General features: G+C 38.7%; 1 protein-coding gene across 1 annotated transcript in view; it reads right to left on the bottom strand.

The window, feature by feature from the left end:
• Positions 1 to 16,674, bottom strand: part of Mybpc1 (myosin binding protein C, slow type) — a 72,784-nt gene that overhangs the window by 26,313 nt on the left and 29,797 nt on the right. Inside the window, exons 11-18 of the mRNA XM_013019039.1 lie at positions 14,739 to 14,862; positions 14,041 to 14,165; positions 13,046 to 13,151; positions 11,345 to 11,511; positions 8,303 to 8,465; positions 6,284 to 6,390; positions 5,111 to 5,244; positions 630 to 789 (exon numbers count right to left, since the gene is read on the bottom strand). Coding sequence (XP_012874493.1) covers positions 630 to 789; positions 5,111 to 5,244; positions 6,284 to 6,390; positions 8,303 to 8,465; positions 11,345 to 11,511; positions 13,046 to 13,151; positions 14,041 to 14,165; positions 14,739 to 14,862 — 1,086 coding nt within the window. The remainder of the gene's footprint in view (positions 1 to 629; positions 790 to 5,110; positions 5,245 to 6,283; positions 6,391 to 8,302; positions 8,466 to 11,344; positions 11,512 to 13,045; positions 13,152 to 14,040; positions 14,166 to 14,738; positions 14,863 to 16,674) is intronic.

Below are 16,674 nucleotides of genomic sequence, written 5' to 3'. Positions count from 1 at the left end.
TTTCCTTGGTTTCAGGCTTCAGACAATGCATACACAGTAGCTGTCTAAGGAAGATCCTATTCCTCTGTAACGATTGTGAGGTGGGAAATTTTTTTGCTAATTCTATTTCCGTGATTTTTTTTGGCCAGTCCTGGGGCTTGAACTCAGGGCCTAGGCACTGTCCCTGAGCTTCTTTTGCTCAAGGCTAGCACTCTACCACTTGAGTCACAGCACCACTTCTGGCCTTTTCTGTGTAGTAGTACTGAGGAATTGAACCCAGGTGCATGCTAGGCAAGCACTCCACCTCTAAGCCACCTTCCTACCCTCTCAGTGAACTTTATGGCACTTAGAAGCAACTCTGACTTTGCAAAGTCAATGACCAGCAACTCCAAATGGTTGAAAGTAGCTACTTATTCCTCCAATGGAAAGGCATCTAGGCAAGAAAAAATAAGTGAGAGGGAAGAAAAGGGAAGAAAAGAGAAGAAAAGGAAAATGGCAAAGGTAGAAAAATAAAAGAGATGATGATATACTATCACTGTATGATGTCTGTCATTGGTTGGTTGCCCAGAGAAGTTGTCTGAAGGCCAAGAGTATACTCAATCTAGACACGTCAGCTTGATTTTAGAAGTTTTCACACGTGCAGGACTGACCTACAACTTTAATCTTGATGCTTGCATGTGCTTCTCCAGCTTCGTTTTTCAGATTGATGTTGTAAACACCAGAGTCATCTCTCTCAGCTACATCAATGACCAGAGTGCTGCTGTCAGGGTAAGATTCTGCCCGTATCCGGCCACTGCCCTCCATGATAGCCTGGCAAGGAAGTAAACAAAAATGTGACCTGATGTTCACAGCAACAAAGCCCACTTCACAGTGTCTTAGGACCTGAGCTAGTCATGGTGTTAATGCCTAAAATACATTTTTCCCGTTAACCTCACCCAACTCTAGGGACATAGTCACAGGTAAGAAAAGAGCCATAACTTGCCACAGCCCACACCACTGAGAAATGGTACAGTTGAGACTCAATTCCAAAAACCCATTAACCATGAATGTTCTCAAGAGAAAGTTTAGAGGATGAAAAACAGGAGTTTTCCACTCAAATTGTTGAACATCAATTATCCACTTCAAAGGACATGGAAATGTGAGCATCTAATTGGCAAAGTATAGAGAGAAGAGGAGCCTTCTATTATGTTTTTTATTCTATTTTCTTCAGTATTTTTTTTTACATTTTCTCCTTTCTTAAATCTGGAATTTAAAATAGACTTACATGTTTTTAACCCTGATTTCCATGTGATATCTTTCTATATGAAAAAGAATAGTAAATATGCAAAGAGGAAAAAACATAATTCCAGCATAGTTTAGAAGGCAAAAAAAATGCCAGTACCTTTTACATCGACTCCCTGTTCTTGTGTCTGGATGAAGACTCAGGAGTCTTCATGGACACAAGACTGCTCCAAGAGTAAGAGTATCTGAAATTTTTTTGGTAATTCTTGTACTTTATATAATAGGACAAATTTCATTTCTTTGGACAAATTCTGACTCAAGTTATAGATTACATCCTACTTTTTTTTCATTTGAAAAGACAAATACTTATTGAAGGTAGTGTGATCTCCTCTTCACTTTTCTTTTTCTTTCTTTTTTTTTTGGGGGGGGGGTCCGGTCGTGGGGCCTGAACTCTGGGCCTGGGTGCTGTCCCTCAGCTCTTCAGCTCGAGGTTAGTGCTCTACCACTTGAGCCACAGCACCACTTCTGGTTTTTTCTTTTTGCTTATGTGCTGCTGAGGAATCGAACCCAGGGCCTCATGCATGCAAGGCAAGCGCTCTACCACTGAGCCACCTTCCCAGCCCTCTCCTCTTCACTTTTCTATATCCTATTTCATTTGTTGTACTTATAATTTCCATAGGGTAAAATTCACATTTTTGAGATATACATATGATCCTATGAATTTTTAAAAATTGATGTGATTATGTAATTGTTACCACAACCATTCACAAGTGTTCTCATGTTCCTCCACCATTAACCACACCCCACAGGTGGGCCTGACAACCACTGGTAGAATCTGTCCCTAGTGTTTTCTTTCTCTTCAAGTGTCATATAACTGGAATCAGACAGGACATAGGCTTTTGAACCTGACACTACTTTACATAATATTGGTTAACTTCATTCATATTCTGCATCTATAACTAGTACATTGTTTTTTCATTGATGAGTAGTACTCTGGGTTCATATTGTTATAACTACTTGTTTATAAAGTTAGGTTTTACTTCTTTTTTTTCTTTCCAGGTTTGGACAATTGTAAACAAAACTTTCACAAACAATTATAAACAAAGCTGTACATTGATGCATAGGGTTTTTCCTCCCTGGATATAACCTTTAACTTCTCTCAGATAAATTACTAGGAATAACATCATATGGCTTTATAGTAGGTTCATACTTCATTTTTAAAACTAGATGTATCATTTTGCATTCTATTCCATAATAGCTGAGACTTTAGTTGTTGAGTATTCTTATTTTAGTATTGTCAATTGTAAAGTATTTTTACTGACTTATTTTTGTCTCTCTTCTTTTGCTCACTGTAATTATTTTGAGATACACTCATATTCTTGCATATATCAGTAACTATTACTTTTTTATTGCTGACTCCTAGTCCACTATAAGCAAATATTACTATTTAACCATTCGCCTGTCAATAGGCAGTTAGGTTGTTCTCAGTTTTGGGATATTAAAAATGAAGCGACTAGAACATTTGTTCTAGTAGGCTGTTGGACAGTAATATTGGATTTTTCACATTGATAATGATGTCATCTGCAATTAAAGGCAGTTTTTCTTCCTTTTCAAGATGGATGTATTTTCTTTTCCATGCCAGTTGCCCTGCAAAAAGCTCAAGTACAATGTTGACAAAAGATGGTGACAATAACCCCACCCCCCACCAATCTCCTGCTTGGTCTTAGAGGAAAAGCATTCTGTCTTTCTTAATAAGTAGGATAATAATCAGCTAGGTTTTCATTGATATTTTTTCCCTCATGATGAGAAAGTTTCTTTTGTTCCCTAGTTTGCTAAGAGACTTTTATTAGGAATGCATGTTGATTTTTATTTTTTTTATTTTTGCCCGTCTTGAGACTTGAACTCAGGAACTTCTGGCTTTTTTTTTTGATAGTTTATTGATCAGTGTTGCATGTATACTTAAAATAGTGCCCTAAAGTGGAGCTGTTGCCTGAGTGATAGAGTGCCAGTTTTGATTTAAAAAATAGAAAAGCAATGGGACAGTGCCCACACCCTGAGTTCAAGCCCCAGGACTGGCAGACATACACAAAAAATAATGCTGCCCATTTCCACTTTTGCAGTAGAATTCTCTTTTGCAGTAGAATTACCAATCAATTCAAGATGGTTGAAATTTTTATTAAAATCTTCAATATATTGACCTTCCTGTCTTCTTGTTCAACCATCTTTTAACTCCTCCTCCTCCTCTCCCTCCTCTTCCTTCTCTCTCTCTTCCTCCTCCTCCCCATACCCCCTCCCCTCCCTGTCCTCTTCCTCCTCCTCCTCTCTTCCTTCTCCTCCTCCTTTCCTTCTCCTACCCCTCGTCTTCCTCCCCCTTCTCCTCCACCTCCTCCTCCTTCTCCTTTTCCTCCTCCTTCTCCTCCTCCTTCTCCTTCTCCTCCTTTGAACTCACCTCCTGGAAACTGTCCCATAACTTGTTTTTTCTAAAGGCCACTGCTGCTGTACCACTTGAGCCACGGCTCCACTTCTATTTTTTGCTGGTTAATTGGAGATAAAAGTCTCAGGGATTTTTTTTTTTTGGCCAGGGCTGGCTTCAAACTTTCAGATCCTCAGATCTCAGCCTTCTAAGCAGCTAAGATTATACAAATCTAATTATTTTGCCTTACGATTCTGTCATTCTGTGGATTTTGTGTGTGTGTGTGTGTGTAGGGTCTGGTTGTGGGGCCTGAACTTGGGTCTGGGCGCTGTCCCTCAGCTCTTCAGCTCAAGGCTAGCGCTCTATCACTTGAGCCACAGCGTCACTTCCAGCTTTTTTCTTTTTGCTTATGTGGTGCTGAGGAATCGAACCCAGGGCCTCAGGCATGCAAGGCAAACACTCTACCACTTTTCCACCTTCCCAGCCTGATTTTTTTTTTTTTTTTACAATCTACCTTCTAGCAACAGAACTGGAGACATAGCTAAATGTTTTTACATCTAAATTGTTGAACATAGAACATGATTAAAATAATTTCTCAATTCTGTCATGGGACTTGAACTTGGGGCCTGGGTGCTGTCCTGAAGCCTTTTGCTCAAGGCTAGCCCTCTACTACTTTGAGCCACAGCATCACTTCGAGGTTTTTGGTGGTTAATTGGAGATAAGAGTCTCACAGAAACTTTTCTGCCTGTGCTGGATTTGACCCTAGGTCCTCAGATCTCACCTTCTGGGTAGCTAGGATTACAGGTGTGAGCTACCATTGCCTGGCATCAGGGTTTTTTGTTTTGTTTTGCTTTTTTTTAAAGCATAAAACTTTTCTTTTTTCTTTTTTCACAAAAAGCCAGAGAACTACACTTGCTGGAGATATTCTACCACCCCAACCTTCTCGCTCTGCCCACCACATTGGCTTTCTTTCTTCAACAGTTCTAGGTCATTCACTGTCCTGGGCCTTTGCACTTCCATTGTGTTTTCTTGGAAGCCTCTTCCCTTCGAGCTTCATGAAAAGGGTTTCTTGTCATTCACAGAGGCCGCAGTGACTATGGGACACTTGTAATCACGATGTTCTTACCTTCGTGGCATTTATTATCATCCAAAGTGATTTGGTTCCTCTACTTTCTGACTTAATAAACCATTGCTCATTTTCTGTAAACTTGTCCTAGTCCACTCTTTGAGGTCTACAGAATACATGATGAAATCTTGTTCATTAAACCCCGAACATTTTTGGCCATGTAGCAAGCAGTTAGAAATATGAAAAGTAAAGAAATGATGATGACCTGATTTGTCTGAGAATCATCTATGATTTCTTTTTCAAAACAAGTGCATCCGTACTGTCCTCTCATACATTTATTGGTCTGTCAAGGGGTATGATAGGCTCTGTGTGTGTGTGCATACATGCATACATGTACAGGTGTGTGTGTGTGTGTGTGTGGTGTAACTCACCTTATCTGCTCGGCTCCAAATGGCTTTGGGCGGTGGTTCTCCAGTGACAGGAATCTCAAGGCGGAGCTTGTTTCCTGCAATCACTGTCACAGTATTATCAGCATCAAGGCCATCTAGAATGATCTTAGGAGGATCTAGAATGTGAAGCACAGCTTTCGTTATCAGGCAGTCATTTCTATGCAAGTATCTTGCCTAGTGATTGCCTCTGGTTACAAGAATATAAGAAGAGGCAAGATCAAGTTGCCTGGAACTTTAAAAAAATATTTCCTTGTGAGTCGCTAACATCTGTAATCCTAGCTACTCAGGTGATTAAGATCTGAGGATCCCAGTTCAAAGCCAGCCCAAGCAGGAAAATCCATGAGACTTTTATCTCCAATTGACTACCAAAAAAGCTGGAAATAGAGCTGTGGCTTAAGTGGTAGGGCAAAAGCTTAGGAACAGCTCCCAGGCTCTAAGTTCAAGGCTTAGGACCAGCACACACACACACACACACACACACACACACACATTCATTGTAAAACTCAAGATTAAGATTACTACTTATGAGTAGTGATTAATATCAATTGACATATTTATTTATTTTTTTATTTCCTTTTTTTCTTTTTAAACACTTTTTTTTTTGTCATTCATGGGGTTGAACTCTGGGCCTGGGTGCTGTCCCTCAGCAATTCAGCTCAAGGTGAGCACTCTACCACTTGAGCCACAGAGCCACTTCTGGTTTTCTGGTGGTTAATTGGAGCTAAGCCTCATGGATTTTTCTTCTTGGGCTGCCTTTGAACCGTGATCCTCAGATCTCAGTCTCCTGAGTCGCTAGGATTACAGACATGAGCCACTGACACCTGGCTGACACATTTTTTTTCTTTAAGTATTGCATAGTTTTTTTTTGTGATGGTCCTGGGGCTTGAACTCAGGCCAGAGTGTTTTCCTTGAGCTTTTTCATTCAAGACTAGCACCTTACCACTCAAGCCACAGCTCTGCTTATGGATTTTTTTTCCTTTCCTTTTCTTTTTGAACCTTGATCCTCAGATCTCACTCAGACTCCTGAGTAGCTAGGATTGCAGGTGTGAGCCACTAGCACCTGGCTGAGTATTACATAGTTTTGAATGCATACTAATTTCATCAAAAGCAATAACAAACAAGATAGCTTTACAATCATTTGAGTTTTCTACTCACCGATGACATGAACTTTGGCAGATAAAGGAACATTGTAGGCATCTGGTGTAAAAACATATTCACCTTCATCTTCAATGAGCGCATTGGCTATCACTAACTTATGGATTCTAAAGAAACAAGAAGAGCATGCTTCTGAGACTCTGCAGAGCTTTATTTATTACACAAATTAAAGAGGTACTTCTTAATCTGATTAACTTGTTTTATGTAAGTATACACATGCATGCATGTGGATGTGTGTGTGTGTGTGAGAGAGAGAGAGAAAGAGAAAGAGAGAGAGAGAGAGAGAGAGAATGTGAAACCTTAGTTAACCATTTTATTGACCCATATTCCATTTCTCTAATTTGGAGTTCATGGAAGTATTTCTACAAACACAACCTGTTTATTATATATACAAGTCTGTTATTCTTTTTTTCATCTTATTTCATAACTTTACAAAGTCTAATATGACATGTGTGAAATCTAGCTGGGTTCAATCCATATCTCTCTCACTCACACTCATACACACAGAGAAACGTGTGGAGATATTATGAGATTGTGAAAGTACTTTGTATGCACACATAATTTTCTCAGTTTCAAGCTATTTTGGAGGTTTCCAGAATTCCATTTCATGACCTTGTAAGAGTTCATGGTCCAAGAATAAAATCTTGCCTACTTTTTTGGAAAGCCATGTGGAGGTTATTAGTGTTGAAAATATTATGATGATTTTGGTTTAAAGATCTTGATTGGCCTTTATTTTCAATCTTCGAATTGGAAAATAACATTCTATAAAACAGAATGAGTTTGGCTCATGCCTGTAACTCAGGAGGTTGAGATCTGAGTACCAAAACCAGCTCAGGCAGGAAAGTCTATGAGACTCTTATCTCTAATTAATCACCAAAAAGTCAGAAGTAGTGCTGTGGTTCAAGTGATAAAGTGTAAAAGCTCAGGAACCATGCCCAGGACCTGAGTTCAAGTCACAGAACCGGCACCAAAAAAAAAAAAAAAAAAGAAGAAGAAGAAAGAAAGAATGGGTTCTGATAGCTGAGCAGATGAAGCTGACTTTATAGACATATAGCTGAGGAAAGCAGGGACAGAGAACAAAAATATTTCAAATTTCCTTCCCTAGTATAGGTTAAAGCAGAGGATACTTCCTTATGCTAACTGGAAATAGCATACTAACTAATAGTTGGCTACTGTTTCTTTCTTCTGATTTCAGCTTTTCTGTCTGAAAAACATTTTATGTTTGGTATGGTGATATAGAACTTCAGCATGGATAATTTCTTGTTGGTTCGGTCTGTTGGACCTAGTACAGAAGCTCGGCTCAAACCAAAGTTTCCCTATAAATCCGTTTCATTCTTTTATTTTATTTTTGTGCAAATATTGAGGCTTGAACTCAGGGCCTAGATGTTGTTGCTCAGTATTATTGCTCAAGACTAGCACTCTGTCACCTGAGCCACAGCTCCATTTCTGGCTTTTGCTGGTTAACTGGAGATAAGAGTTTCACGGACTTTGCGACTCAGGCTTGCGTTGAACCTCAGTCCTCAGATCTTAGCTTCCTGAGTGGCTATAACAAACCTCCAGTGCCCAGCTCCCTATAAATCTTATTTAATCTTGGTTATGGACAGTTGATATATTTGGCCAAGTTGTGAACTATAATTCGGGATCAGGTTTCTTTTTGAAACATGAAGTTTTATGTTGAGATGGGAAAAATAGTCTTTGATCAGACAATACCACCATACTGTGAGGGGCAGATATGATGGGTTTTGTAGCATTATATGTCTTTTTTTTTTCTAGGCCTGAGAACCGAACCCAGGGCCTTGTACGCGCCAGGCGGGCGCCCTTCCGCTGGGCTAAACCCCCAGCCCCATATGATGGGTTTTGATTAGGACCATGTGTACCACACAGAAATCAAATCTGTAACTGTGGGAAGCAAAGACCTTGAAACAAGTCATTTCCCTATGGGCTCTGTCCAAACAAAGATGACAAAACCTGTCCTTTTAAGTGGAGATGCACATCAACTTTTTCCTCTAGCTCACTTACCTTCCTTTGTGGACCACCTTTAAACGGTCACCTTCCTGCACGGGGAGGCCATTTTTAGTCCATTTTCCGGGTACATTTTCAGAGATTTCACACTTTAAGCATATTTCTTTTCCCAGTTTTACAGTCTGATCGGTCAGCGGTGTTGTAATCTTTAGAGGTCTCACTGTGGGGATAAAAGAGCACCTTGTGGGAGCAAATCCAAGCTTTAGATGGGCCAACACGATAGCCTGTCACAAGTTGCCATCAGTTCTGCCATGACACTTGTTTTGAAGATGAAAATTTGATCTGGTACAATGGATATAAGAGGAAGGATGAAGGCTATGCCAATTTTACAGATGTTTACACCTGATTGTATTCCTGAGTAGAGCTGGGTAACGGGAACACGCTGCACCCAGATGAACTGAGTCAGACAAGAATGTAGAAAAGGCACACATGCCCAACCCAAAGGTCCACTGTGACCTCAGTTTACCCATGAGATATAAGCCGCTCCCACTCACCTGTGAGCTTACAACTCAGTGTTTGATTTCCTCCTACTGCCCCTGTTCATTAGCTACTCATTTCTGGCACCATTTGTTATAATATTCATTAACCATTTAAAGTGGATAAAATGGTTCCACGGTTTTTTAATTTTATTTTTATTTTTTATTTTTTTGGGTCTGGTCATAGGGCCTGAACTCTGGGCCTGAGCACTGTCCTTCAGCTCTTCAGCTCAAGGCTAGCACTCTACCACTTGAGCCACAGTGCCACTTCCAGCTTTTTTGTTTTTGCTTATGTGGTGCTGAGGAATCGAACCCAGGGCCTCAGGTATGCAAGGCAAGCGTTCTACCACTGAGCCAACTTCCCAGCCCAACCACTGTTTTTTTTAAATCATGGTCTTTGTTTTATTTAATTTTTTATCTTTAAATGGATGCCACTTGATTAAGCAGTTTATAAATCAGTACATCTTGATCAGTGTCACCCCTTTCAATATTTTCACCTCCCCCCTCTCACTCACCTCTTCCTTTACTTAATTTTGTAGCATACACAACAAACTCTTGACTGCATTCTCTTCTGCCTTCTTTTTGTTTATCTACCCTTTTTCCCTTGACCCTACCCTTATACTTGTTTTTAATGTGTCATTGACCAAGCTCTTTGAGTGTAATGCCCACAATCCCATTTCTTCTACAAGCACCATGGCTTTGATTGTAGGACTTTGTATAGCTTAGTGATTATTGTTGTTCTAAGTGAAGTAAGCCAGACTCAAAGGCTCCATGGTTTCCCTCATTTGTAATAATTAGTATATGTTCAGGATAGTCGTAGAAGAGGATCACAATAGCTTAATAGCTATGTACATATGACCATATAAGATGATACTAAGCAAAATGAACTCCAAGATAAGGAAACAAGAGGATTTTCTTTGTTGTTGTTTTTAAAGTTATTTCTTTTTTCTTGCATTTTTTTCTTTTTCCCTATCGCTTGTCCTTGCTGTCTCTGCTTGATTTTGGTACCCTGTGTATTGTATATGTGTTTATCTGAATTAAGAAAGGGAAAGGGAACAACAAAATGGTAAGGGAAAGAGAACAACAAAATGGTAAGACAAAGGACAAAGGGCAAACCAATGCAACAGCGATACTCACAAGACAACTATTGAAAATGAACTTTTCAACTTAAAGGGATTTGGGGGGAGGGAAAGTGGGTGAAAAACGAGGAGGGGCGGTTAACAATGTTTGACAAAAAATGTATTCACTACCTTACGTATATATGTATATCACCTTGACAATAGAATTAAATTTAAAAAAATTAAGTGAAATCAGAAACAGAGATTAAAAAAAAGAAAGAAAGAAAAATGCATATGTTGGAAGTGGCACTGTGACTCAAAGTGGTAGAGTACCAGCTTTGAACAAAAGAACTCAGAGACAGCACCCAGGCCCTAAGTTCAAGCACCATGACTGACACACAAACAAACAAACTGACAGACAAACAAAGAAATGCCTATGTTGCAAGCTAGCAGAATGGACTGCAATTGCTTTAAATGAATAGAACTATCAGGTAAGAATCTGCCTATGGGGGGAAAACTTTTGTTATGAAATAGTAAAGGTGCCACAATTCCTTGAAATATAAGTGGTCTATCTAGATTGTTTCTGAATAAAACAATGCTCAGATGTACTACAACTACATCAACAAAGAAGTAAGGAACAAGATTTCTGCATGCATACTAATTTCTGCATGTATACCAATCATCCTGCTATTTTATTACTTAATTCACATGGCAAACTTGAACACAATCTGTCATTGAGACCTATTAGAGAGTCTTAGGACAAGTACATTAATTCTGTCATGCCTCTGAAGCATATTAGCAAATAAGCTCTTATTTATCAACTGAGTAATAATGTTCTTCTCAGCTCAACTATAATTTCATGTTACACTGAATGTCAGATATTTAATGAATAGATAGCAAGCTAGCCTATGAATTAAGCAAACATTATGAGGATTTGTTATCGTATCTAAATATCTACCATCTATTTTTATGGTCTTGGAATCATAACTTCATGAGTAACTTGTTGGTAGGTGATTTTCATACTTTCCTTCCAACATTGGTGCTCTACTTTTTAATTGTGTACTAGGTTCCATTCTCAGAGACTCCAACTGACCTATATAGACATTCAACTATGATGGCATACAATTTTTTACATTTGTGCATGTCTGTGTGTACATGTGCTCATGTTGGGGCATGAACTCAGGGCCTCAGACACTCAGTTTTTCTCAGGGGTAGCACTTTACCACTTGAGCATATTCTACCTCCATTTCCAGATTTTTGCTGGTAATTGGAGATAAGAGTCTCTCAGATTTGTCTGCCTAGGCTGGCTTTGAATCTCAACCTTCAGATCTAACTTCCTGAGTAGCTACCATGACAGGTGTGAGCCACTGGCACTTGGCCCACTTTACATATTTAAAATGCTACCAGTAGAAACCAAAAGGCATAAAACTTTTGTAGAACAGGGTTAAGAAGCACACCATCACTGGTAAGTCAAGGCACAAGACATCCAAGGAGATGTTACTTACAGTCGACACTAAGTTTAGCAGAGGATTGTCCGCCTGTAGTCATCACAGAGTATTCTGCACTGTCGGCCTTTGTTGCTCCTTCTATGATCAAAATATGTTTTTTGCCCTCAACTTTAATTTTGTATCTTGATTTTGGACCAGGGAAGATCTCTTCACCATTCTTAAACCTGTGTTGACATAAATTTTCAATCAAACAGTTCTTTAAAAGAACCTCCAGGAAACAAACATGGCTGGTCATCTGCATTGCTTTATCCTAGAGTCTTGAAGTGTTTCTGGCAGATCTTAGACACACATGAAGAATTCAGTGGATTAAAGACTCAACCTGTCTATCCAGAAATCTGTCTTATAACAAGTATTGTACAAAACTATGCTAAAAGAACATGAGTCAGCTCTTTGTATTCAGTACTAAAGAGAGGCAGAATCTTAAGAATGGATATTACCCCTTTTGAGGCTTTTGACACATTTTAAAAGTTAGCTATGATTTTTAGATGAGCATAAATAAACTCTTATGTACCAATTCCTAGAGAATATTTCTTTCAAGATTGAGAATCTTTTAATTTTTAATTTTGACTACTCACAAGGAACATGTAAAAAAGAGCTTTCTGCCTACCCAAGGAAATATATAGGGGCTAGGAATGTGGCTCAGTGGTAGAGTGCTTGCCTAGCATGCATGAAGCCCTGAGTTCAATCCTTCAGTACCACATAAACAGAAAAAGTGGTGCTGTGGCTCAAGTCGTAGAGTACTACCCTTGAGCAAAAGAAGCTCAGGGACAGCGCCCAGGCCCTGAATTCAAGCCCCAGGACTAGCAAATACATACATACATGCATATATATATGTATATATATATATATACATATATATATGCATGTATGTATATACATATATATATACATATATATATATATATATGCATGTATGTATACATGTATTGTGCCAATCCTGGGGTCTGAACTGAGGACCTGGAAGCTTTTCCTGAGCTCTTTTGCTCAAAGTTAGTACTTGAAGCACATCTCTACTTTTGGCTTTTTGGTGATTAATTGGACATAAGAATCTCATGGACTTTCCTACCTGGGCTGGCTTTGAATCACGATCCTCAGATCTCAATCTCCTGAGTAGCTAGGATTACATATATAAACTTGTGATACCTGGCAAGAAGTAGCTTTTACTTATGTTTACTTATTCACTTTTGTGGTATTGAGGACTGAACCTGGGAGCACCAGGTAGGCTCTCTATGACTGAACTAGTTATTGTTAATTTTTAAAAGCAATTGGCAATTTTTGGTCTAAAAATATTTTTTCTGCATTACAAAAGCAATAAAATGATGAGGACTTACATGAAAGATTTAAATATGCTTTCCTTGTAAATTGTAGGTAAAGCATGGTGAGAAGACTAGTATAGAGATTAAGAGATACAGACACTCCACTGCCTCTGAAATGAAACAGACCTGGATAACTGAGTGAAGCTTTTATTAGTAAGTGCCTACCTTCCTATGTCCTCACACATACAGATATTTGAATTGTTCTTCACTGGCATAATGGAAAAGAACTCCAAGATTATAGTCTGCTTTTAGATATCATCTCTATGAACACAAAGGAGATTATTTCCACGTTGATGATCCATTTATATTTCCTGTTCTACTACCTAGGGAACCTTTTTTTTTAGTTTATTCATCACAGACAGGCATCAAGGAAGCTATTTACCATTTTACGTTGGCGTCATCTTCAGATACCTCACATTCCAGCTCCACTCTTTCCCCACAGAAAGCGTTCAAGTCTTCTAGCTGTTTGGTCACCATAATTGGAGGTTCTAATGTGAAGACAGGAGGGAAATCAAAGCCAAGAAGTATCCAAAGCTTGTCTCGGGAGTCCTAATTTGTTCACAGATGAAAATTCAGCAGCAGGATAGTCTTACCTATGGCTCATGTGATGGGTAATAAGAGGGTTTTTTGGTATATTTTTTCTATATCTTTTACTGGCAACAAATAATATAACTGGTAAGTTTTTTTAATTTCCTTAGAACTTAAATCAAATATATTATCATTTTGGAGAGCATATAAAATGTGCAACAAATATCTTTCCTTCAGCAAAGAGGATATCAGGTGGTAGATACTTCTGGTGGAGGATGTATAAATACTATTTGTTTTGTTCTAGATGAAAGGTAGAGATTAAAGTTCAACTGTAATTAGAGGACTTTGTAAAGAAAATAAATGATACCTGGTTTCATTTGAACCCTCCACCTCTACACTCTCTTAGTAAATGATGATCTACTGAAGTTAACCACTGGCACACTCCTCATGCTACTTGTAATCAGCTAAGTGAACTTGGATCATCCAATAAAGTTAATATTACTAATTTAAAGTTAGCTATCTAGTTATTGCTTGAGAAGTTACAACTAGAATAATTATCTTGTAGAATATGCTTGGCTTGAAGCAAACTACATGGCAGTTTTATCCACCAGTTATTTTTTCTCCCCTCAGGCTTTTCTATTCTTCAACAAGCCTGAATAATTAGGACACATGATCCCTGCCAACACAGAGGAGACTCCATGGCCAGCCAATCTACCAGCCAAACCAGACTCTTTCCACTGTCTCTGCTTTGGGCTAAGAGGGTCACCTTGTCTTTCAGTCAGACCATTGCTCTGGAGAGAAGGAAGACCACTGTCTCCTGATGGCTGCAAGAAAGAGATTTCATTTTACCTCGTACAAAGAGTTCTGTAGAACATTTCTCATCACCAGCTGTCACATAGTATTCTGAGTCATCTGTCAGAGCACAGTTATTGATGAACATGATTCTTTCATTTCCTTTATGTTCAAAGATGTATCTAATTCAAATAAGAGGGACATAATCAAAGTCTGTGACCTGGATTTTGTTCTTTTCTTTATCGCCAGCAAATTTGTCTTATAATTTCATAATAATTGAGAGCAAAGGATACAACTTTCATTTTATAATCATGTTTCATGCGTTATATAGTTAACATCAAACAACAAACCAATTTTCACCTTTATGATACATAGCACATAAACACATTTATATAAGCTCTTATGTTTCTCTAATAATTTTCTTCTGTAGATGGCTTTCACTACAAATATAAAATCAAGTCTCACATATTTGATGTTTAATGATAGCAACCTGATGTTGGAAAATAGAGTTGGTTGAGACTGTCATGGATATTTTTAACTCTGGACATTCTTTAAATGATCAATTCACTTTTAGGGGTCTCTACCCCCTTGATTATATTTGCTGATGCATATCTCATTCATTGCCTAGCCTGAGGGACACAGTAGGTTTTGTTGGGTGAATATAAATATTGCTCCATTGGAGCAAAAATATGATCTTCATTTTTAACTGTAGGACCTAATCTCATAGCATAGCATGTGGTGGTCTCAGAACTGGCATAAGCACATCACAGATACTGTCCATTAAGAAAGCTTTTGGGTATTTAGAAAAAGTAAAGTAGAATCCAAAGACAGCAAACTTTAATTGTTTGTGACTTGGACTATGAGGAGAATAATAATAGACTATGGGGAAAAAGTGGGTTTCACAATTTCTCAGTTTGAAGGCTTCAAGAACAAAATACTTGAACATGTTTCACTTAATCTAGCAAATTAAAAATTACATTTTCTACAGGCACTCTCAATGTGGAAATGTCATTACAAATTCCTTTCCCCCTTATGCAAATAAAAAGTCACAATAACTAAATAAGATTTTAAAAATTATGTTTTGATAAATCCAGGTCATCATTAATAGACTTTTGGTATGAAGGTACTAACATTATTAACACAAAGTCATTTCTGTTGGCATGATTGCACTAAGAAACTGGAAACCACCTAATTATACTCCAGAAGTGACAGATTTCCAGGATTAAAGTCTCTTATCAATGTACACGTGGCTCTTGTTAACTTAAAACAATATATTAAAGTTGAAAATCTCTTGGGCTGAGGAGGATCTCTGTAAAGTAGTTTCATAATAGACTAGTGATGCTATCAGACATTGGGATTAGTATTTTCTCCTTCTTTTGGGAGAGAACCAAGTAATAATAGAACACAGGCTTAGATCCGCATTTGATTACATCTCAATGTTAAACAGTTCTACTCAGGTACATGGCTTTAAATACTCAACAGTACCTGACTTGCAAATAGAAGATATTCAGCCCTTATCAAATATAGATGCTATTTTGGAAATAGTAGAAATCATCTAATTATCAGGTGTAATTCTTAGTTGGTATATCAAGTATGTATCTCCAAAGAATTTTTAAATTTTATTTTTAAAAATTGGGAGAAGTCCAGGAAATGAAAATATGGTGGTGGTATTTGTTTTTGCTTTGTTTTTTGTTTGTTTTTGTTTTTTTTTGTTTTTGTAGGTCATGAGGCTTGAACTCTGGGTTTGGGCACTGACCCTGTGCTCTTCAGCTCCAGGTGAGCTCTCTACCGCTTGGCCCACAGCGCCACCTCTTGTTTTCTGGTGGTTAATTGGAGATTAAAAAGTCTCATGGACTTTCCTGCCTGGGCTGGCTTTGAACCGTGATTCTCAGATCTCAGCCTCTTGAATAGCTAGGATTACAGGCGTGAGCCACTGGCACCTGACTGTTTTTTTTTTTGTTTTGTTTGGCTTTTTGGGGTGGGGGGAGGTGGCTAGCAAACGGGTTTGCAGAAATGAGGAGAGGAAGGGTGAACAAATGCAGTCATGGCATTCAGTAAACACTATGTGGAAAATGAACTTGTGGGCAGGGATGGGAGGAGGAAACTGGGAGAAAGCAAAGGAAGCAATGACATTGTCCAAAAAGAACTGTACTCATTTTCTGATTTATGGAATGGTAACCCCTCTGTACAGCTCCTTAACTATAGCAATGAAATTATATTTGTTTAAAACATTGGGAGAAGGAGCTGGTAGTGTGGCTAGTGGCAGAGCGCTTGCTGCCTAGCTTGATTCCTCAGCCGCATAAACAGAAAAGGCCACAAGTGGGAGGGTGGCCCAAATGGTAGAGTGCTAGCCTTGAGCAAAAGAAGCTCAGGGACAGTACCCAGGTGCTGAGTTTAAGCTCCAGATCTGGCAAAAAAAAAAAAGGAGAAGTTTCACAATGTTCCAAAGGAATTATAGCTAACCTGTATTAACACAGAACAATAATTAAGAATCACTTGAAACACTCTAGCATAACCGGTAGTTTCTTTTTTTTTTTTGGATCCAGTCATGGGGCCTGAACTCTGGGCCTGGGCACTGTCCTCAGCTCTTCAGGTCAAGGCTAGTGCTCTACCACTTGAGCCACAGTGCCACTTCCAGCTTTTTTCTTTTTGCTTATGTGGTGCTGAGGAATCGAACCCAGGGCCTCAGGC

Source organism: Dipodomys ordii, unplaced genomic scaffold (genome assembly GCF_000151885.1).
Source record: "Dipodomys ordii isolate 6190 unplaced genomic scaffold, Dord_2.0 Scaffold3, whole genome shotgun sequence".
NCBI lineage: Eukaryota > Metazoa > Chordata > Mammalia > Rodentia > Heteromyidae > Dipodomys > Dipodomys ordii.
Note: the sequence above shows the minus strand (reverse complement) of the source record. Positions and strands in the feature narration are given on the sequence as shown.